Source organism: Camelus bactrianus, chromosome 16, assembly GCF_048773025.1.
Source record: "Camelus bactrianus isolate YW-2024 breed Bactrian camel chromosome 16, ASM4877302v1, whole genome shotgun sequence".
NCBI lineage: Eukaryota > Metazoa > Chordata > Mammalia > Artiodactyla > Camelidae > Camelus > Camelus bactrianus.
In genome coordinates this window covers 38,428,052-38,451,454 of record NC_133554.1, presented here as the reverse complement: position 1 = coordinate 38,451,454, position 23,403 = coordinate 38,428,052, and the positions used below count along the sequence as shown (strand labels likewise).

The following is a 23,403-nucleotide window of genomic DNA, read 5'->3' as shown; positions in this document are numbered from 1 at the left end:
CCATGTTCATGGATTAGAAGACTTAATATTGTCTTTTTTAATTGAAGTATAATTGATTTACAATGAGAAGACTTCATATTGTTAAGATAATAATATTTCTCAAATTGATATACAGATTCAGTGCAATCCCTATCAAAATCCCATCTGGCTTTTTTGCAGAAATTGGCAAGCCAATACTAAAATTCATATAAAAATGCAAGGAACTGAGACTAGCCAAGACAATCTTAAAAAAAAAAACAAAAACAAAGTTGGAAGACACAAATTTCCCTATTTTACAACTTACTACAAAAGTTATAGTAATCAACAGTGTGATACTGGCACAGGGAGAGATTTATAAATCAATGGAATAGAATTGAGAATCCAGAAATAAACCCTTATATTTATGGTCAACAGATTTTCAACAAGAGTGCCAACGCCATTCAGTTGGGAAATAGTAACAGTCTGGTAATGGGACAAGTAGGTATCCACAAGCAAGAGAATGAAGTTAGACCCCTGACCTCACATGATACAAAAATTAACTCAAAATGGATCACAGACCTAAATCTAACAGCTAAAACTATAAAACTCTTAGAAGAAAATACAGATGTAAATCTTCATGATTCTGAATTAGGCAAAACCTTCTTAGATATGACACCAAAAGAGAAAGTAACAAAAAAACAAATAAACTGGACTTCATCAAAATTAAAAACTTTTAGGCTTCAATGGACACCATCAAGAAAGTGAAAAGACAAGCCACAGAATGGGAGAATATATTTGCAAACTTATATTTGATCATGGACTGGTAACTGAAATACATAAAGAACTTATTAACAACTCAATAAAAATGTAACCCAATTTAAAAAAGGACTTGAACAGACATTTCTCCAAAGATATACAAATAATCAATAATCAACAAGCACATGAAAAAATGCTCAACATCATTCGTCATTAGGAAAATACAAATCAAAACCACAATGAAGTACCAGTTCACACCTACTAAAATGACTGTAATGTAACTACAATCAAGAAGACAACAGTAAGTGTTTACATGGATGTAGAGAAATTAGAACCCTCTTACATTGCTGGTGGGGATGTAAAATCATTCAGCTACTGTGGAAAACAGTTTGGTGGTTCCTCAAAAAGTTAAACACTTAGTTAGCAGATGCTAAATGACCTGGCGATTCTATTCCTAAGTATATACCCAAGAGAAATGAAAATACATGTTCACTTAAAACTTTTACAAGAAAGTTCATAAATAGTATTCAAAATAGCCAAAAAGTAGAAACAATCCTAATATCCAACAACTGATGAATGGATAAACAAAATGTGGCATATATCCATACAAAAGAATATCATTTCGGCATAAAAAGTGATGAAGTACTGATATATGCTACAGCATGGATAATTCAACTTTGAAAACATGCTAAGTGAAAGAAGTCAGTCACAAAAGATTACATGGTGTATGATTCTATTTATATGAAATGTACAGAATAGGCAAATCTAGAGACACTGAAAGATTAATAGTTGCCAAGGGAATGAGGAATGATTTGCTAATAAGAATGAGGTTTCTTTTGGTGGTGATGAAAATGCTCTAAACTTAAAATGAAAATTTACTTTGTTCATATACAAAAAGAACATTATATTGTACACTCTAAGTGGACAAACTGCATGATGTGAATTATATCTCAAGAAAGACATTTTTTAAAAAGCAAGTAATTCCACAGTTCTCATGATAGTGGCTTCCTCTTAGTGGGGGAGGTAAGACAGAGAGATAGGGTAGGATGTGCTTTAAGAGCAGCTTCAACAAAGTTATTTTATGTTTATTTCTTAGGCTGGGTTATGGGTTCACAGATACTTTTAAAAATTATTCTTCATAACTTCCATCATATCTCATAAATGTATCAAATTATGTTTACTTGTTTGTTTAAAGAGCACAGGCCTGTGTGAAAACCCCAATCTACCACTTGTCAGCTATGAAGCCTGAGGCAAGTCACTCAGACCCTTCTGAGCTGTAGATTCCTCCTCTAAAAATAGGGACACCATAATGTACCTCCTTAGGGTTATTCTTTATAATAAATTCTTAGGGTTTCTTTAAAATCCAAAGTGAAAATCCTCTATACTCTCAGTTCACTATAATAACCATTGTTGGTAAATATCCTTCCAGACTTTTCCAGAACATGAGAGTAATTTTTCTTATATTTTAAAGGGACAATCTTTCACATTGATTTTCACGTAATAAACTGTGAGCATCTTTCAAATTAAACCACTTCACTATTCATAGACATTTAGATTGCTTTCAGTCTGAGGGGGTTTCCCCAATTTTTTCATTTTTTTCTTTTAGACATTTTTATGGTATATTTTACCAAATACACATCTTAAATTTCTACACAGGCAAATCTGATGTTGCTGTCTTGCTTTGAGGTCAAGGAAATACATACTCTCCTTCCAAGATGATAAAAATGGTTATCTATATTTTCTTCTTACTTTTTTGGCTTTGTTTTTTACATTTAAATCTTTAATCCACCTGGACTTTTTGTACATGATGAACAGGGATCTAACTTCATCCCTCCCCAGCACTAGCTAAACACCCAACAAAGATACAAAATAAACTAGTGGTGTGTTGGAGCTGGTTCATACTGGCTCCTGAGAGACTGTTACATTTTATGAAATTTTGTAAAGCTGACTGAAACATTGCCATTGTTAAAAACTAAATTATATAAACTTACAATGAAATAAATCATATTTAAAATAAAGGTAATAAATACTCAGAAATCATCATTCCTAATTATTTTATTATGATTTATGCTTTTAAATTAACATCTTCTTTGCCTGTATGGGAAAAATACTTTATAATGATGTGCTACTGTGTTTCTTTTTCCAATTCAGGATTTAGTGACGTCAGGTTGGTAGCTTGAAATTGATCATTAGAGGAGTATTAGTATTTACCACAGAAATTGGCAAGCCCTACGAACCAGGGCTTTTTTTTTTTTTAATTTTTCAGTGGCTCTGTTATTAAATATATACCAACACACCATAGAAATAAGCCATTCTTTCTCACTTTTAAAGAGGATCTCTACTACACACTAATCTACCATTTATTTCATAAATTCATAGAACAGAATAAGGAGCTTAGTATTAAATAAACTTTTTTTTTTCTGAGCTTGCATCATAGACTGCTTTGGTATGCTTTGATGAATTAGGTGGCACTTTATTCACAGTTTCTATTTTTCTAACATGAGATCACAATACTACATTGAGAATGTATTTTTCCTAAACAATTCAACAGCATTCTTAATGTAGACTATAGAAAGTAGTAGCAAAATAGACTCTTTTGGGGAATAGCTGGTTATAGTATATTATTTTTAGATGAGAGCTCTTTACTCTTAAGAAAAAAAATCCAAACACAACAAAACAAAATCACTACCATGGGGTCATCTAAATACCACTCTGTTTTCTCATAAAAATTCCTCATTGCATGAGGAAGTAGGGATCTACGTAATGGCAAGAGCCAGTGATAGTACTTTTCTTTGACAGTCACCATCTCGTAAAGACTTAGTATTAGCAACTTTTAATTCAACAACAAACACTTATTAAGTACCCACCAAGGACCATATTAGGCTCTGGAGACGCAAATGAGACATGGCCCTAAGCCTTTGAAGTGCTCATCATTTTTAGTGGATCAGTGGGTAGAGAATGTGTCATAATTGATTACAAGCATTTGCTCTGATTAGCACTGAGAGGGAAAGAGAGACAGAAACATTGACTTCCATTTGTCTTCTAAGGATAAGTATTTACCTTAAGAAAAAAAAATCAAAGTATTAAAAAAAAAAAGTCTGCCCACCTACAGAGACAAGCTGACACGTGTTGGTAACTAGATCTTGAGCATCCATACCTATTTTCATGTCTTTCCTGCTGAGGTACTTTAAGAAGTTAGCGATCTATTTGCAGACAACACTATCAACTGCCATCAAGTAAACCACTATCTGCTGCATATATATTTCTTACCTGTCACAAGCCATTTAGATTTGAACTCCAGCTGCCTCATTCTAGGTGTTTATGTTATTAAACTATGTAATGTAATAGCTGGGTGAACTCAATAAAACAATCCACTTTTGCACATAAACAAAAGACTTGACTTTTAAAGACTTGCTGTTCAGTTAGAGTTTCCAGTAAACAAAATATCTCACTGTAGCCCAAGGGGCAAACACAGCAGCCGCCCTTTTTCATACACACATTTGTGGCTTAATATACACAGAGTGATGATTCCAACCACCTCTAGTCACTAACTAATATTTTAAACTTTAAAATCTATTTCTTAGGGATTTGTGCTATATATAGAAATAATCATTATCCTTTGGGAAACAATGGTTCATTTACTGAAAACGAGTTTAACAAAGGAATTATTTGGTACTGAAAAATACAGAGCCGTGAATTGGGTGACACAAATCACAACATCATCAGCTCATGTGACTGTATTAGGGTAATTTTCAAAAAAAAAAAAAACCAAAAAACAAAACAAAAACTATAGTAACTTAAAATTTAGCTTCAACAATGTAATATCCTTAATCATGTCTTATGTCACAAAACTGTGAAACTAGATCTTAGGCTCTTATTTTGAAAATGTCCCTTAACTCTCCAATCTGAGATAAATGCCACAAAAAAGAAAAACTCTGCAGAATGGAATATTTCTATTCTGCCTGAAGCCTAGTTTTGACTGGTATGTTTCAGTTGCACATTTGATTCACACTGAATTTTGTTTTAAGTATTAAGAGAATAAATAGCATTCCAGAAAGTCACAAGCTTGAAAACTTCCAGTTTCTTCTCTAGTTGGAGAGCTTACAAAACTTATTACATGGAACAGTGAGTTGATGCAGTGACCATAAATTTCTTAACATTGTAAGTCTAAATTTAATCAAGATCCAATCTCAGCAAGTTCTGTAAAAATAGCCTCAAAGCAGATAAAGCAAAAGTCACAGAATGTTAATCTAGAAGAATGGTTTATGGATATATCGTTGTACAGTTCTTTCAAATTTTCAGGTTTAAAATTTTTCAAAAAAGTAAAAGCGGGAGGGGCAAGATATCCTCAAAGCAGATACACAACACGATTACATACAACATGAAAAGAGTGCGTTATTTTCCACCAAAAGCCTTGTAGCTCATGACATTAAACTTTTACCAGAAACTTTAGAATCACTGACACACACAAAAAAAGAGTATTCTAAATACTCTATTTTTTTTTCAGAAGCATTGTTCCCGGTTTCATCTATAGAGTTTTTGTTTTTTATTTGTTTTGTTTTGCTTTTAGAAGAACACTTCCTCCATTTTCAATGGGCATTAAGTTGGACAGGTATTACTGGTAAAGCAGCAAAGGAGCAAAGGTTCTGGCTCGGCCTCTTACCAGCTGTGTAACCTTGAATAAATCTCTCAGCTTCTCTGCGTCTCAATTTTCCCACTTATAAAATGAGGCAGTTACACTAGATGCATTCTAAAGTATCTTGCAACTCCATAATTCCTTTTAGATAGAGCTCTAGGCTTGTGAGAATGAAAAAATTAGCCCTCCAGAAAAAAGGCCAAAATCTACCTTTGCAATGTTAGTGAAACAAACAGGATACAAAACTGTAAATGTACAATGTAATAATCATGATCCCAACTCTAATATTATTACAAACACACACATTCCAGGTAAAAAAAAGTTATACCAAAATACTATTAGTGGCTATTTCTGAGTTGTAGGTTAAAAACAGCTTTTCTGATTTTCAGAGTTTCTTATGATAAACATATTATTACTTTGATAATAGGGTAGGAGGAGGGAGTTAAAGAATAAGGAAAACCCTCCTTTTATGCGCTAAGGGAAATTTTACCTTTGGAAGGCAGTCTAGACTTTGAATTTTTCAAAAACAGTTGGGCTTTAATCAGAAAAAAAAAAAATCTCTGGTATTATCATGTACTTGATACCTGACAACAATCACACAAAAGCTAGTTATCTGCCGTAGGTTAGTAAGCTTTAAGGAGATACTCTATTTTTTCACATGTCCTGAAATTGGTAATAAGTCTGACAGCTGACAAATACATAGTGCCAAGCACAGTTCTAAGACTTTACGTATGTATTGATTCACCAAATCCTCACAATACCCTATGAGGTAGATATACCAGTATTTACTATCCCCACTTTACACACGACAACCATGAGGCACATAAAGGTTAAATAATTCACCCACAGCTAATAAGGGCAAGATTTAAATCCAGGCCGTCTGCTATCAGAGTACAGGCTCTTAACTATTAAACTACCCTGTCCCTTTGTACTTAAGTGCTGTCCTCCTCAGGTCATTCTTTAACTTAACTGCTTTTGCTCTCAAAGTTCTTCTAAACTACTTTTCTTTTACCTGAAAAGAAATAATATTTAAGTACTGATATAAAAAGACTGGCCAACCTTTTAACTTGCTAGCTTAAAAGTTTAATTCATTTCTGAGTCATTACTTCAAAGATACAGGAAGTATACTTTAATCTCCATATATATCACTAAGTAAACAACATTATAACATCTGAGGAATTAAATAAATAGCATTAATTACTAAGTTAAAATTGGAATGTTTTAATAAGGGAGGACGCTTTATTGATTGACATTATTTGTCCTCATGACCTTCTGTGAAAAGAGTCCCTACAACCAACTAGGTTGTACCTTTCTAAAATTTCTATTTTATTGAAATGACATTTTTAAACCATGTTGTAATTAACCGTTTTGGTTTCTGAAAGAATGCATCAGTATTTATTTTGGACATTGGCTTCAGTACACACCCAATTATCTTCACAATAACCTCAAATACTGTAACATGCAGAACGTGGGAAAAGGAACACAGAGGAAGCCAACCAATTAAACATGGTTGAAGGTTCTCACCTAATTCTTAGGCAATTCAAAACCAAACCAAGTACACTGCGTGCCTTTTTCTGCACAGTACCATTACCTATCAATTTTTATGGCTTCTGGATTACTTTTAATATAGCTCAAAATTACCCACATCTAGCCCCATCAGAGTAAATATAGAATCAATGGTTTCCTATTTTAAAAAATTAAAAAGAGAAGGAAGTGGAGAAGTGAGAAAAAAAAAAACTGCATTGGGCGCCTGTTAACTTCTAAGTGCAATGAGACAATCACCTGATAATTGCACCCTTTGGGTACTTCTGTACTGGTAAGATAATAAAGTGAAATAGTCACCTGGTTTATTTCAATTTACTTACACAATTTGCAAATCTGTAGCTCTCTGCTATGGTGCATTAAGAAAATTAGCATGTAAGAAAAATTACCTGCTTACGTAAATGAGGATGATTTTTATCCATGCAGACAGAAAAAAAAAATAGCTGCAATCTGGGTCAAACGACTAAATTTATCTATTTGTTCAAATGTCTCTCTTCACCTTTTCTCTGTAACTCAGAGCAAGAATTTTAGGTCAAGGAACGGATAAACAAAATGTTTCTGTGTTGCCCATTTCTCTGTAAGAAGTTTGCTGTCTGACACTACTGAGCTCTACATTACTTAAACTGAAAACAAGACTGAGAACTTTATCTAGATAACAAAACCACAACACTGAGAGAGGAAAGAAATCAGTGGAGGATATCTGATCTAACTGAAAAGAAAAGCAAACATGGCAAGGATCAGGTACCAATTTTACCTTCTGCTACTACTTTAGGCAAACAGGGCTTCAGAAAAGAAAAGGGAAATACTCCAAATAATTCAGGGTAGGCAGGACAACTTATCTACAAAGAACATCATTCCAGTTTGTTTTATAAACGGACCAGGTCAAGTTCTTATGAGTCTGACGTAAGTTAGATGAGTGTGTTCTTGGTCATTTAATGACTGCCTTCCCAGCATTCGCTGCTGGAATTCATCCCTCCTACTTATCACTGACTCCATCTCCAGGTCCAGGGATGGACCTGATTGCTCCAAAAGTAACCTTATCTTCACTGACACTAACTGGTTCAGAAATGAGTATACAACCCAATAAAGGCCAGAGAGACTCTAGAACTGGGCTGGTCAATAAGGTAGCCAGGAGCCACATAGCTACTGAACACTTGAAATTTGGTTAGTCCAAATTGAGACATGTGGTAGGCACTAAGATACACACTGGATTTTGGACATTTTGTATGGGAAAAAAAGAATGTAAAATATCTAATTAATGATTTCATAGTAATAACATGTTGACATGATAATATTTTTGATATTTTGAGTTAAATAAACTATATTACTAAAATTAATTCACCTGTTTCTTTTCACATTTTTTAATGTGGCCACTGGAAAATTTAAAATCACATTATATGGCTTTAATTATACAATTGACCCTTCAACAACATGGAGGTTAGAGTTGCTGACACCCTAGTGCAGTCAAAAATCTATGTATAACTTTTGACTCCCCCCAAACTTAATTACTAATAGCCTATGGTTGACTGGAAGGAAGCCTTAGCAATAACACAATCAATTAACACATATTTTGAATGTTATATGTATTACGTACTGTGTTCTTACAACAAAGTAAGCTAGAGGAAAAAAATGCTAAGAAAACCATAGAGAGAAGATGTATTTACAGTGCTGTTTACAAGATGAATCATCTATTAATACCTAACAATATTGTCTTATATGATACAAAACACTAGATATTATATATATCACTAACACTAGACATCAAAGATGAAAATATAATGTGAAAAAGAAATACATATTTATTTACAGGTGTAACTATTCATGCATTGATAACAAAGAAACAGCAATATGGTAGCTTCATGGTAGCCCAGTTTAACCAAGAGTATTGGAAACATTGCTACATTTTTTTAAAAAGCCACTTATCTGTAATAATATGCTGATACACAGTTTGTCCAGCTATGAGTGAGTGAGGGGGGAACATACTACCTGGTAATGTAATTCTCTGAAAGCAAAGTTAAAAAAAAAACACCAAACTAACACACAATTAATTTCATATTAAATATCATTCACCTTATGCCTATGTAAGGATAGACTGGTATCTATATATATTTTATGCATTCATGACATACCTTTAACTTAATTTTTTGACTTTTTAGGTGATGTGGTTCATCTGTAAATTTTTTCAAATTGTCACAGATATCCAAAAAATTTTCCAATAAATTTATTTTTAAAAATCTGCATATAAGTCGATCCACACAGTTCAAACCCGGGTTGCTCAAGGTTCAACTGTATATCTGCTGGTTTGCTGAAGACTTATTTCTATGAAAGTGCTCCCTTCCTGCTGTGGAAGAGCTTCAGGAAGTCACGGTCCCTCTAATCTCTGGGCATTGTGTGCCCTAAACTGCTACTGCCTTAAAGCTGTGACACAGCTCATTTTCTGAGAGGTCCATCTGCAAACCAGCAAATTCCCTATGCAAATTCAAAATTTCAAAGATTCCTAAACACAAAACATTTTAAATCAACTTGCTAGTTAATGTAAGCACTGGTACACAAATCATCATACCTGATTACTCACACACAAAAGAAGACAAAATACCTAATATTCGACTTTATTTAAAAATCACTTCAAATATTTAAGAAAGCAAGCAAACAAAGCCTAAACTACTAAAAAGGTAAAGTACTATCAGGAAAATAATATCAAATTCATATTTAGGAAAAAACTGACTGCCCATTTGCAAATGGCAGGCTCTTCACCACTGCACTGAAACATGTATACAGTGATTATTACCAGTAAGTCAGTAATAGGAGAAGGTAAGTCTCTTGGACAACTTCACATTTAAAATCTGATCCCAAATTTGAAAACTATATAAAAAGTTTTCTGGAAAAGGGTTACCCACCAGAAAAGGGTTACATTTATCTCATTCTACCTTTAAGCAATTTTAGAAGCTATTCAACATCTGTAGTCCTGAAGAAAGTTGTCTTGTGGTCACTAGCAGAATCTACTTGCCCAAAATAATGCCACCATGGTTCACAAATACTAATTCAATTTTATAATGCAAACTTAGGAAACACAGGATTCTATAAATGAGGAAACCAAGACTCAGAGAACTCAAATAACTTTATCAAGGTCAGAGTTGTTGGTAGCAAGGCAGGGGCCAGAACCTGGTCTCCTAACAAGTGTAATTTAGTACTTTATTACCCTGTCATTAAAAAAAGAATTCTTCCCAAGGAAATGGCACCTTGAACATGATAAACATAAAGTTCTCTAGTTTATTAAACAAATAATAACTTGGGGTTTGAGAGAATTGTATTAATAATAAAACAAAGTGCTACTAATACTGAAGACATTCTTTGGAACCAAACATGTATCTCAGAGGGGGAAAAAAATCCCACACAGAATCATTCTCTCATGTGCCATCAATTATTTACTTGCTAAATTCAATAGCCTTTTCTCCACCATAATTTTCTTTGACATTATCTGCACCAAAGATCTCCCACCTTCTTAACAATCTTCTGTCATTCGTAGGCAATCACCATGAACATATTTTCCTATCTGACTGCCCTTTAGTTCCACCTCTGATAATTTCTTCCATCTACAACTGAGAACATTCCCTAAGGCCTAGACCTCAGCTACCTCTACTTTTCCATTTACATATCTTGAAAAAACAATATTCTGAATAAGTCACTCTCTTAAAAACTTCCAATGGTTACCCTTCCCAATGTTTCAACCTTTTTCATTATTGCCCTCCCAGTAGCGTTTTTAGACATTTTCCCCCAAACACCCCCTCATGAAATTTTAATGCCATAGATATGCTGTATATCTGTTTATGTACTATATGTATATGTGTGCTTTATTCATAAAAAGAGTAAGGTTTTTTTTGTCCCTCTCCCAAGTACCAATGGTGTCTCAACTCTTCAGTAGGACACACCAGCCTCCTGAGGATCTAGCTCAAGCTTGCATCTCCACCCTTATCCTATCATCTCCAAATACACTTTACGTTAAAAAAAACTCCAGCCCTGTAAGTCTCCGGGTATGGGCCTGTCCACCTATAATGCCCTTCCCAATTAGTTGACTCTCTCACTCTTAAAACTCAGTTGAGGTACTACCTCTTCTTGGAAGTATCCACACCTTTCACAGAAATCCTTCTCTGTATTCCCAGGGAGTATCTCTACTGCTGCATTTATGGCATTTACGAATCTCTCTCCCCCACTAGATCATAATCTCCTTTAAATCCTTATCAGCCAGCACAGTGCCTGGCAAACAGTCAACACAGAGTACATGAGTATTATAAGAACAAGTGAAAATAGTACGTCCTTATGTTTTTTATTTAACAGTTTCAAAATTAGTTTCAACTCTCCATCAAGGGTCCCTGAGAGCAAGGATGTATCACTTTTCATACTGTTTATTTAACTGTAAGCTCCTTCAGGGCAATAACATGACTTAAACATCTTTATATCCCAGTACCAAGCATAGTACAGATAATAGAAACTTGAAAGAGGTTTGCTAAATTATTTATAGAGCTAAGTATCCTCATTAGTGTGTACAATAGTGCTGGACTGTGGTGGGTAGACAATAAAAATACATTGATTAGTGAGTTCCAACAATGTCAAAACCTACTGTCTGATAGCAGATATGATTCAATTAGCCAAACTAATTCAAAACACAGATGTGAAGCTGAGTTTAGGTAAAGAGCACGAATTATCATCAAAGGCAGACAGCCTATATACACTCCGTATACTAACACCATTACAATTAACTATTAAAGTTGAACTCAACATAGTTTCCTTAGAAGTCATCTTTTCATAATGCCAGAGTGCCAGAATTTTTTCTAATCTCTTCTGGCTAGGTACCTGAGAACTACAAACTAAGTCTACGATGACTTACCCCGTGCTTATTGACAGTATTACAACTCCTGCCTAAGGCACTCTCTGTGTTACCCCCAAGCAACAAAAAGATCAAACTGACAAGCTATTTTAGTTAGGAAATCATTGTTGATCTGCATTAGATGACCTGATCAAGAAATAATTCACTAGAGTGTTATGGAAGCACAGGGAATCATAAGTAAAACCCTAATATAATCTTATAATGAAAGAGTTTTCACCCAATGACTTTTCTTTCTATTTGGTTGGATGACAAATGATAGTTTTTGATGACAAAAGTTTCTTTGGCCTTGACAATTTCCACCAAAGAAATCAAATCAGCATATTAAGGAAACATACAGTACATAAACAGTTGATTCTTAACTGCTAGGACATCAACAAATCTAAGAAAAACCACCAAGAATAGATACAAAATTCTACACAATAAAACTACACTGCTCCAAGTTGTGAAGATAATGAAACATTCCAGTGCTCCATTAGAAGATGGTCTTTTATATGAAGGAACAACAACTCTACAGTTGCCTATGCTTTGAGGGATAAATCCCAGAACTTAGATTCAAATAAATATTCAGTATTTTGCAAATATTCTTCTAGCATAACATATGAAAGGGAACTATACCTGCCTCTATTTCTTTTTCAGGACATGCACCAGTGGTGCTAACTGATAGCTTAAAAAGTTGCGTGCAATTTTAAGGGATACGGTGGCTTTAGCTTGTTCAAAAAGGCAATTCTTTCTGAAATGAATGTTTTTAGTAAAAAAGAAAAATCATCCTTTTTTCTTCTGAGCTGATATTCAATAACATTACATGAAATTTCTCCCCAAGAATAAAACAAGTTTCTTTTGTTGTGTTGTGGTTTTGTTTTATTTTTAGTTTTTGAATAAAATTTGCATAATCTTGTCCAGAAGCCTAAGTACAAAATGACTTCCAATGTTACAGGCGATGGAGTTTCTATCGCCAAGAAACCAGTTCAGTGTCATTAGACTGTGTTACTTTTATTCTCTCTCTTTGCCTCTCTACTTTAGGACTATGAACCTGCAGTTTCTAAAAGTGAGTTTGTTTGTAGTTAAAGCAAACAATATAGATTTCCACATTTCTAGTTTCACACGGATGCTTTGTTATGTCTAGAAGAGCAACCGTTTCCTTTTTATGGTGCAGGCTCTGCTTCTTCAAAGCTCTTTTCACAAAGCAGACCCCCCAAAGAATCCAGCTGTGGCTGTTAATCTTGGCTGATACAGAAACTTCTCAATACTACATATTCTTAACTTGTAAACCACAATTAATAACAAAATACACTTTAGGATACTACTCTTTCTGATGCAGCTAACTCCAGCATTTTCCCAAAATTATTCCAAAAGCATTCCCCATTTTTCCAAATTATGGTTTGCTATTTGAGGAGTAAGATGGACCAGAGGAAACATCAGGGGGAAAAAAATGATGCCTCTAATCTTCACAAGATGAGCAAGCTAGACATCTCTGCCATGCATAAGGATTTACACTGAATAATTTTTCATTAAATCACACATTTCCCTCACCTCACTGGGATTTTCTTTAACAATTCACACCTTTTCATCCAAACACAAGTAAAATGAATTTCCACTAATGCTGAACTTTCAAAATAAGGATGTCCTTCATTTGTTACATTCTGAGAAGAAAAAACTTTTTAATTTCCTTCCAGGTATGTAAATCCATAATACTTTCTAAAATAGTGCAGATGATCTGACTAGAACATCTACCAAGTCCATACAAACATGTGTATTTTTTACTTTTCATATGTTTGTTTCTAATAAAATAGAACAGAATATTTCACCCCAACTCATAATTCAGCCCTCCTTACCTCCCTGGCATTACAGCACAACTACAGGGACACTCTGTGGTATTTAAAGTCATGCCTCCAAAAACAGTCTGCATGTTGATTTCACCTGATAAATCTGACCATATGTGAAGCCACTTCTACACACATTTACATAAGTTTGAATTTCCTATCAATAATAACTACAATAAAAACAACTAACATTTATTGAGTCCTTACGGTGTGCTAGACAGTATACTCATTGGTTTACAAGGATTACCTCATTTAATCCTTTTACCAATCCTATAAGATAGGTACTATTATTATCCTCATTTTATAGATGAGAAACAGAGAGGTTAAACAATATATCAAGATCACACAGCTAGTAAATAACTAAGTATCACTACAGTGATGCTTTAGTTTCAAACTACTTAAAGTAACCTGCTGAAGGTATTAGAATAATAAAATTCAAAGTTCTCCAACTTTACTTGGAGAACAAAGGCAACGGACTGAATGAATCCCAGGATCTTTGATCTTCCAATTAATCAGATAAGTAAAAAAACCAAAAACACTGATTTTATAAAGTGGAAGCTTCTCCCAGACTCACTTCTATCAAGGTGGCAATATGTACCATTAATTCAGTCTGATATTTCAGATTGCCAATATCAAAATTGCCTGGGTTTACCAGTCCTCAAACCTCTCTCATGTGGTCAACTTCCTTCAGTGTTCAAAGGTACAGGCTTCATGAGCCCCTGAAGCCTTATGTTCTAATACTTTCCATCCCAATGTTGTCATATCTTTAAGAACAGCAAAACTTAACTTTCCTTTGGCAGGTATGAACTACAGGCGAAAAGGTATTTATATTATCCTCACCAAAGGACTGAGGTTTCTGTTTGTGTGTTGTTTTGTGTTTTGGTTTTGCATTATGAAAATGTCCATATGGGCATCTGGAAGCCTTGACATCTGATAAAGGTCAAATTATATATGATGCTTTGGTAACCCATGAACAACATTCTATCATTGGCAATGAATGTATCTCCAGCTACCCTATGATCATATTACCAGGTAAGCTGGAACCTTTACTTTGAGATAAAATACAGCAGACAGTTGTTAATGAAACCTTAATTGAACTGTCAAAGCACCACCTTTACCAGCAAGCTAATAGGTAATTCACTACTTTTACACAACTGTCCAATACTGATAAGTTATTCCAGTACTTAAATTCAGCAGAAAGATAAATCAAGCCTAGTAGACTAAATTGTTCAGTGATAAATCTGAATGGTAAAATGCTGCATCACTTCTACAAATATCTCTCCCTGTCTACATGGAGGAACAACAATATCCCCCAAAATTATATGCAACATTTTTAGCCATCAGTTAGTACTACTGGGTACATGTCCAGAAAAAGAAACGAGAGCAGATATAGTTTCCTTTCATATGCTACACCAGAAGAAAAATACTAGCACAATGCATTAAACATATTTGGGTCTAAGTGACTCTTATAATGCCCAAGTAGCTATATGGCGCTTTGAATTAAATGATGTATCATTGGTAGAATATTTCTACATTCCATTTTAATCACTTTAGATTGTTGTTTCACATTCATTAGGCGCCTTCTAAATTAAAAAGAAAAATTCTCATTTAGTGAAAAAGTAAAAAAACCTCTCTAATATCTTTAGCTTGGGTTTCAGAATACTAGTGCAATTCACACTGGTTTCATGTTCAAATCTCCAGTTTTAACAATCTGACTCAGGACAGATAGCAGTTAAATTCCAAATATAATAGGCAATTCAGACAACAAGTCATCATATGTAAATATAAAAATAGAAAAGTATTTGCATACTAAAACACACACCTGGAACTCTTCCCTTTTTTCATGCCAAATTGTATTTCACCTGTAACAGCTGACAAAAATAGTCAATGCAGCTAAGTAGAAAAACTTGGTTAAAGAACAAAGAAGGACCTGACCAGGATATCAAATAACCAAGCAGCAAAGATGCCAGAGTACTGTGCTAGGTGATGGAAAGAAAAAGAAGTACTCTAGCAGACACAGTCATTATCCTCAAGGGACTTACAAAAGTAGTCAGTGAGACAGAGCAAACCCCAAACAACTGGTCTACAGTTGTAGAAGATGCTACAGATGGAGGTACTTCAAGTGCATGCAAAGAATTCCATAGGTGGTAGACGGTGTCAATCAATGAAAGAATCTGGAATGAACTCAAATCAAACACATTCAGATTTTCATATATCAGTAATTCAGGATACCCACTACCAGAATGTTTGCTGTGGGATATTTTCAGCACTCCAGTTTCTCACCTCCCTCTTTAAAAAAAAATTTTTTTTTCCCTTAGCACCAACTTGAAGTTAAAACTTCTACAAGTCACATCACCATCTGATAGAATTGTAAGCCAATAATACCTTTACAACAGAGTCAAGAATGCTGCAACCCATTACCCTTTCAGTATCTCTAGTTCTTAGCATTGTATGCAAAGCACTAAAATGAAAGCAAGCATCCAGGTCTAAGAAAATCCAAATTCTCAGTAAGTCACTGTCACAATTTAAAGCAAGGAACAATCTTTTTCTGGCCCCATCCCTTTGCCCTCCCCCCCAGCTATGAAATCCTCAAGGGTTAGGCAAGGAACGACAGTTCATGGTGCAATCCCTGAGGATAGGCTATGGAAGGGAAGAGAGGAAGGCAAGAACAGGCAGGTCCCTGAGCAGAGACTGAAGAGGCACCATTAGCGGCTACACGCTTTCCCATCAGGAATCTCACACACCTTGGAGAAGGCAGCACTGCAGCAGCAGCAAGCTCCTTGGAGAGCTAGCTGGGACAAAATTGGACTCTTTTTAAAAACAAACAAAAACCAGAACAGATCACTTAGTAGCTTACTTTATAAAATCCGAAACATAAATAAAGATGGCCAGATATAATGCAAAAATAAAACTCAAATCAATTACAGCCTGAAAAGCAATGACGAAAGGAGACGTTTACCAGGCTAGTTCCAAACAGTTCATTTTCCTGTGGTGATAGGGGTTTTTCTAGACATTAACAAGAATTGTTTTTTAATTGAGGTATAGTTGAAGGAATCTATTTTTGAAGCACTGAAAACATCAATTCATCTATCCACACCAGAATGCTTAATCCTTGGGGGTGGGGGGGGACCTCAGTTCACTCTAGTTTTGATAGGAATAGGACCCTACAATGATAAACGTATTTTATTATAAACTAGTAATCTTCCTAAGAAGGACAAGTACACAAAATGTTGCATTTAAGAAGCCCTTGGACTTTTAAAAATGTCCTAGCACTAGCAAAGTAGAGCAGTTTCATGTTTAAAAAGTATACTTCCTACTACAGCAACCAACCAAGGGGTAACAGCAACTTACAAGCCACAAAATGACACTAAAACATCACACTGAATGTGGGCCACTGCATAGTTACAGTCTACTGACCTCAATTGTGGTACTCATGTGTGATGCTATATTTAATGCATTCTTATCAAAAGGCTAAAGCTACATACTTTCCAACTGTAGCTTTATGGTTTAAAATAAATCACTCATGCAACAACTTAACTGGTTCAACTATGAACCCTATCTTCCTTCTGGGGATCAAGATCACAAATTGAGGAAAGAAAAGACCAAAAGAATAACAAAATATATCCCAATGACAAGACTGTTATAAGGAATCGAGTTTGGGTCAGTTGTGACATTTGCTGCAATTTGGGCAACTGATTCAAACTAAATCAAACATGAGTGATGGCCAAGCTCTGTGTAGGAATAAGCTTTTCATGCATTCATCTATTTATTGATCCTCTGTTCAGTGGCTTGCCTAGGTTCTACCCAGTAAGTTTGGTAGACAACAAACTTATGTGCATTACTCAACAGAGGGTGCCCCACCAAAACTGGCCATGACTCAAAAGCATAAGCCTAGACGGCCAATGCATTAGGCCTCTTCACCAGGTAAGGCAGGGTGGTTTCCTACAGTTGAGCTGAGAAGCTTGTTCCACTAGGCCAACATGGAGAAAATGGTGAGAAATGAAACTCGCCCAACCACAACCATGAGAAGATACCAGGTGAAGTTGTGTTTTCCTTTTGATACTCACCAGACAACACCAAAGGCTCCATATCCAATAGGTCTATCCGGCTCAATATCCAGCTGCTGTTGTGGATGATGCGAGTGCTGATGATGGTGCGCCTTAACTGTGGCAGCTGCGGCAGCCTGTACCTGAGCTGGGGCTGCCGCAGCTGGTCCAGGAGCCTGACCCGGTGCCGGTGATGGGAAATATGGCTGTTGTTGCCCAGGGTTTAGCATGGCTGCAGCTGCAGCCGCTGCTGCGGCTGCCGCAGCTGCCGAAGAGGTATGCTGCTGTACGGGGTGTACGGCAGCAGCCGACCCGGGATGAAGATGGTGCTGAGGGTGGTGGTGGTGGTGCAGGTGAGGAGGAGGGAGGTGTGGAAGGTGGTGGTGATGGTGGTGGTGGTGACCTGCTGCTGCTGCAGATGTACCGCCATTGTAAGCCGCCATCATTTTTGCGTTGGCTCTTGCGCCACAAAGAGACATTCAAAAAAATGCCCTTTGATTGGAAAGCAAACTGGGTCAAGCTGTCATTTGGCCATTTAAAAATGAAGAAAAACCACTCACTCCACCTCTAAAAACATGGAGCGGAACTGGCTTTATGTCTTCATCAGTCAATCCAGACAACTTAGAGGATCTTGGTGTTGAATTTGGGGGTGAGCGTGTGTGGAAGGGTGTGGGTTGCCCAAAAAAATTAAAGAAAATAAAAAGGAAAAGGAAAAAGGGACCCCTTCCCCCCAGGTTTCCTGCCACAAGTGGGTACTAAAACTCCATCCTTAATTCGGGGGAGGTTCCAACTTTGAATGTGGGAATAAAGGCCAAACCTCCCGACCCCCTGAACTCCACACACGAAAAGGATCAGGTAACACGCCACCCTTGGAATCTTGTAAGAGGCTTGACTCATCTACCCCTTCCATTCCCACATCCTTTTCTAAACACCTACCACCTCCTCAAAAATACAACTGAAAAAAATTCCAACCACCCCAAATTAAAAAGATAGGGGGAAATTCTCGGGGAAACCTGCTTCCCCCCTGGAACTCTCAGGCCTTCCTACATCTCCCCCGCCTTCCCCTCAGGTTGACCTGATTGGAGGGGGGGTACCAAACTTTCCAGAACAGAAAAGAGCCAGGGAAGGAGGCAGGAGGGATAGAGTGAGCACAGAGGAGGCGACAGGGCAGGACAGAGAGGAGAAAGAGAACCGGGGCAAAGTGAAGGTAAGGAGGTGCAGGGAGGAATGAAAGAGAGGTGGGCAGCGCTCGGACGCCCAGACAGGGATCCGCCCCGGGAGGAGGTTAGGGTCCCGGGGCCAAAGAATGGGAGCCCCGGGAGGCGGGCGGGGTGCAGTCGGAAGCGAGCTGACTCCTGCCCCCGCCGCCGGCTGCTTCTGCTGAGGAGGGTTGGGGGGGAGAGCGGGTGGGTCCCCCCGCGCGACGGCCCCCGCAGGGCTCAAGGCTGCTCCGTCTCCCCCCCTCCCCCCCACCCGGCTTCCGTCCCCGCGGCCGCTTTCTCCTCAGCCGCTGCGGCCGCTTTCTCCTCAGCCGCCGCCTCCTCAGCCGCTGGTGCCGCCGCGGCCGGACTCACCTCCCCTAGCAAAGCCGGATAGAGCGGAGCCAGCGGCGGACACGCGCAACCAGCCGCTGAGGCCCCGCCCCCGCCTCACACTGACCGGCTACCCTAGCCAATCCACGCCCACCTGTCCGCGTCCTCCTCCAATCCTTGGCCGGGAGCTTCAGACAGGCGCACTGTTCGGCCAGTGGAGACAAGGTGTGGGACTCCTGGGGAAATCCCGCCCCCAACCCGGGATGGGCAGATCGAAAGACCAATCAAAAGACAGAGTTTGACCTGACCGACAGGGCCAAAAGCGAATTGAACACCAAAGATCTCCGTGACATTTTCTTTCGCCTCTCTCCTCTTTTCTTTTTCTTCTTTTATTTATTTTTTTTTTTTGGCAGGAGCAGGAAGCTGCGTGCTAATCCCGCCTGCAAAAGCTGGAAGAGAGGGGTGGAATGAGAGAACCAATCATGAACTGGGGACCGAGAACAGAGCAACCAATCCTTAGCTTGAAGAGGGAGTGGGATGAAACTGGGGCCAGATAGACACTTGATTTAACAAATGGAAAAAAAGATTGATCTCGGTCCCACCCTTCAGGTCTCCTATAGGTCAGGATTGTGGAGAATTCGCTGTCATACCAGAGATTCTCAAAAGGCGGGGCCAAGTGAAAGGGGTGTGGTCTAAGGGAAAGGGGCGGGACCGAGAGGAAGAAGGCGGAGTCCAAATCATCGGCGGTCCATCGATGGGAGCCATCTACCATCCCTTTAAAGACTTCAGGATGGAGTAATAGAGACAGCAAAAGGGGATATGGAGCTTCAGAAACTCAAGGTCCATGGTTATGCAGCAAGACAGTCACAAAAGAATCTCAGTAGACTGATAATTCGTAGCCTATGGCTGGTCCTCTACTCCTAATCCTCATAGTGGCAAAAAGACGAGTTATTTCCAGTTTTCACAACTACACATTCATTGGGTGGTAAGGCCATTGATACAAATTAAAACAACAAAAATAATAAACTTGACCATAAGATTGTAATTTTCTCCCATATTTTCTAAGTCAATAAGTTTTAGTTATTGAAATCTTACTAAAATAACATTTTTCACTTTCACATAACCTCGTTTATCTGAATTTATTTTTCCTTTAAAATACGAAAGAATAAGCTTACAGAACCTTACCCTGAGTAAAATTGTGCACACAGAACTCTGGAGATCATCTTTATTCATCTTTTGCCTGCCCACTCCTCCCTTTTTAATCAAGCAAGTCAAACGCTTTTGAACACTTCTAAACACACGCACACTCTTCTCCCTATTCACCACGGTATTACCCAAATGTTTGCCACTAGCTTCTTTAATTAACACATTTCCCTGTCTACAGGCTAGCTCTCCTCTAATCTGTCCTCCATTGAGAGCATTGCAATCTTTTAAAAATACATGTCTGACCATGCCTCTCTCCTTGAAAAAAGTCAATGTCTGAGTAGTCCAGCTAGATCTGGTTCCCACCTTCCTCGGCTGCCTCATTGCTTACCTCCACCCACCATACTTCAGACATTCTGAATTTTTTTCAGTTCCTCAAATAGTTTGTTGCCCCCAGCCTTCATGCATATCTTTGGCTCCAAATACTCTCCACTCCACTCCTCTAACTTATAGGTCATATCTTCACTTTTTTTTTTCTGGAAAGCTTTCCCTAATCCTGTTGTAAAGTGCATGTCTCTTATATATCTCCATGGCCTTGCCTCCCTCATAGCACTGAGAACTCTATATTTTAACTGTTAGTTTGGCCAGGACAGAAAGCTTGTCTGTCCCACAAAACATTGCATGCCTGGTTTCTAGGGCAGCATCTAAAAGGTGAAGGCAATAAAGATTTGCATGCACTATTGACAGCAGGAGAAGTGGGTACCAATTCAATCTCTGCAGTTCACCAGCTGTATGACTTAGGCAATTCAACTAAATTTTCTGAGCCTCGGTTGTCTCAGCTGAAAATGAAGGTAATAATATATGCCTCATCAAGTGTAATTGGGGATTAAATAAGGTATAATACGTATTTTGAAGTTCCTGGCAAATAGTAAAAGTTCAATATATATTCATTCTCTTTCCCTTACCTCACCCTCACAAAATATTTGGGATGCCATTATAATTTCCCAGTGCATATCAGTCTCCTCCAAAGTGTGGTTTCCTGGAAGCTTCTTAGAAATGAAATCCACTGAATCAGAATCTTGGGGGTGGTGGGCAAGACCCTGTTTAATAAGCCCCAGGTGATTCTTATACACACTAACGTTTGAGAAGCATACCTACGAGAAAGGGGCTGCGTCTTCTTAAACTTTGTTTACTTTTCAGTATCTAGCAAAGCACCTAGCACCTAGAAAGTGCTCAATAGATGTGAAAAAACACATGCAACCCATCAGCAAATCATTGCATATTAAGAGTATTTATTCCTGCCATAAACATTTATTGAGCACCAACTATATCTCAGCATGGTGCTAATTTCAACAATAGGGGAGGAGAGATACAAATTAACAGTTTCTCCCCTTCAGCAGCTCTGTCTGGTGCAAGAGTTTCCAAAATGGTGTCTGCACACTCCAAGTGGTGCACAAAGTCAGCCACTGGGCTCCAGAGAGAAATTAGTACAACTTCTAATTCTGCTTGTTTTTTATTTCATTGTTTTAAAATGTCCATTTTGTCAGTGTTTTATAACCTACCTAATATAGAGTAGTATACATGTATATTATTTATAAATAAATAAAATATGTAAATTGGGGATTTATGCTCCAAAAAATTTATCAAAAATATTGGGAAATCACTGGTCTAGTGACAATTTAATGTCCATGGTTTAAATTAGCTCTATCTGATAGAAATATGAAGAGAGTAATAAAAGAATTTTTAAATGTTCTAATAGTAATGTTAAAAAGTAAAAGAAACAAGTAGCATTATTTTTAATATACTTTCTCTAACCCAACATATACAAAATTTGTCATTTTAAACATATAATCAATGAAAAAAAGATTGTCTATATATGTATATACATTTTGATACTAAGTCTTTGAAATCTGGTGTATATTTTGCCTTTACAGCACATCTCAATTGAATTAAAAATTAAATTTCCTCCATCATAGCAGTGACATTTCAAGTGCTCCATAGTCTCATCTGGCTAGTTGCTTGTATATTAGATAGCACAGATCTAGATTATGGGTTTGAATCCCTACTCTGCCCCTTATTAGTTGTATGATCTTGGGCAATTTCCTTAACCTGTCTTAGTCTGAATTTCCTTGTCCACAAAATAGAGAGGATCCTTGACTTCTTCAGTTGTTGTGATGATTCAAATAGACAGTCATGAAAAGCACATAGCCCAGGGCCTGCCCAGCTCCTCATCAGCGGCAGTAAGTGGAATGGTTATTATTAGTATTACAATCCAAGGCAAAGTGTTCTACGTGCCAGATGAGAACTACACTTTGGGCACTGCTCAGTTCTTGTCCCCAGAATCGCATCCACGTGGGTCTGGCTTGACAGACACTCAGTTCCCCTTAAACACATCACCAGACAGTACAATATCCGGCCCTTTCCATTCCGTTCCATTTTCAGGAGCTGAGCATGATGAACAAGAAGTCGGAAGTGACTCAGCAGGATAGCACTTAGAGCCTAAAAAAGCAAGCAGGACATCAGAATGCATAAGCAGGAATAGAATGTGCAGGAAGTGGGAGGTGATCTTCCCTTTCTTCCAAGAACTGGCTCCCCTCCATGAATTGTCTGCAAAGACTTTCTAGAACTTGGGTCAAGCCAGGGGGGATTAAAGGACCACAAAGGGAGCAACTCACATTCAACAGTGCTGGGTGCTCCACGCATGTTATCTCATGTGATAAATCATCACTACATTTTGTAAATGAAGAAAAGCAAAGTAACTTATGGAACCCCACAAAGCTAGGGAGTGGCTGGCACAGTTTTTCTACTGCACTACATATCTGGAGGGAATGGCCAAGGAAGTGATGCTATGGAGTGCAGGAAAGACTGGGCAGAGAATTCTTCCATCTTTATGTCTGGCAGCCAAAAGCTGTTCTCACTGGTCCATGATACCTTTTCAAGATTTTTTATCCAAACCCTCAGTGGCAGGCAGGTAGGACCACCTCTGGCCCTTTAGCATACCCACTCTTCTGAGTCATGCTTCCTCCATGCCCGACTCCTCCCTGCAGGCCTGGACTATTCTTTGACATCTTATTCTAACTGAGGT

The 23,403-nt window shown here is 37.6% G+C and overlaps 1 protein-coding gene across 1 annotated transcript in view; it reads right to left on the bottom strand.

The window, feature by feature from the left end:
• Positions 1-19,272, bottom strand: part of NLK (nemo like kinase) — a 131,892-nt gene extending 112,620 nt beyond the window's left edge. The window contains exon 1 of the mRNA XM_045519052.2: positions 17,665-19,272. Coding sequence (XP_045375008.2) covers positions 17,665-18,122 — 458 coding nt within the window. The 5' untranslated portion in view covers positions 18,123-19,272. The remainder of the gene's footprint in view (positions 1-17,664) is intronic.
• Between the last annotated feature and the right edge of the window lie 4,131 nt (positions 19,273-23,403).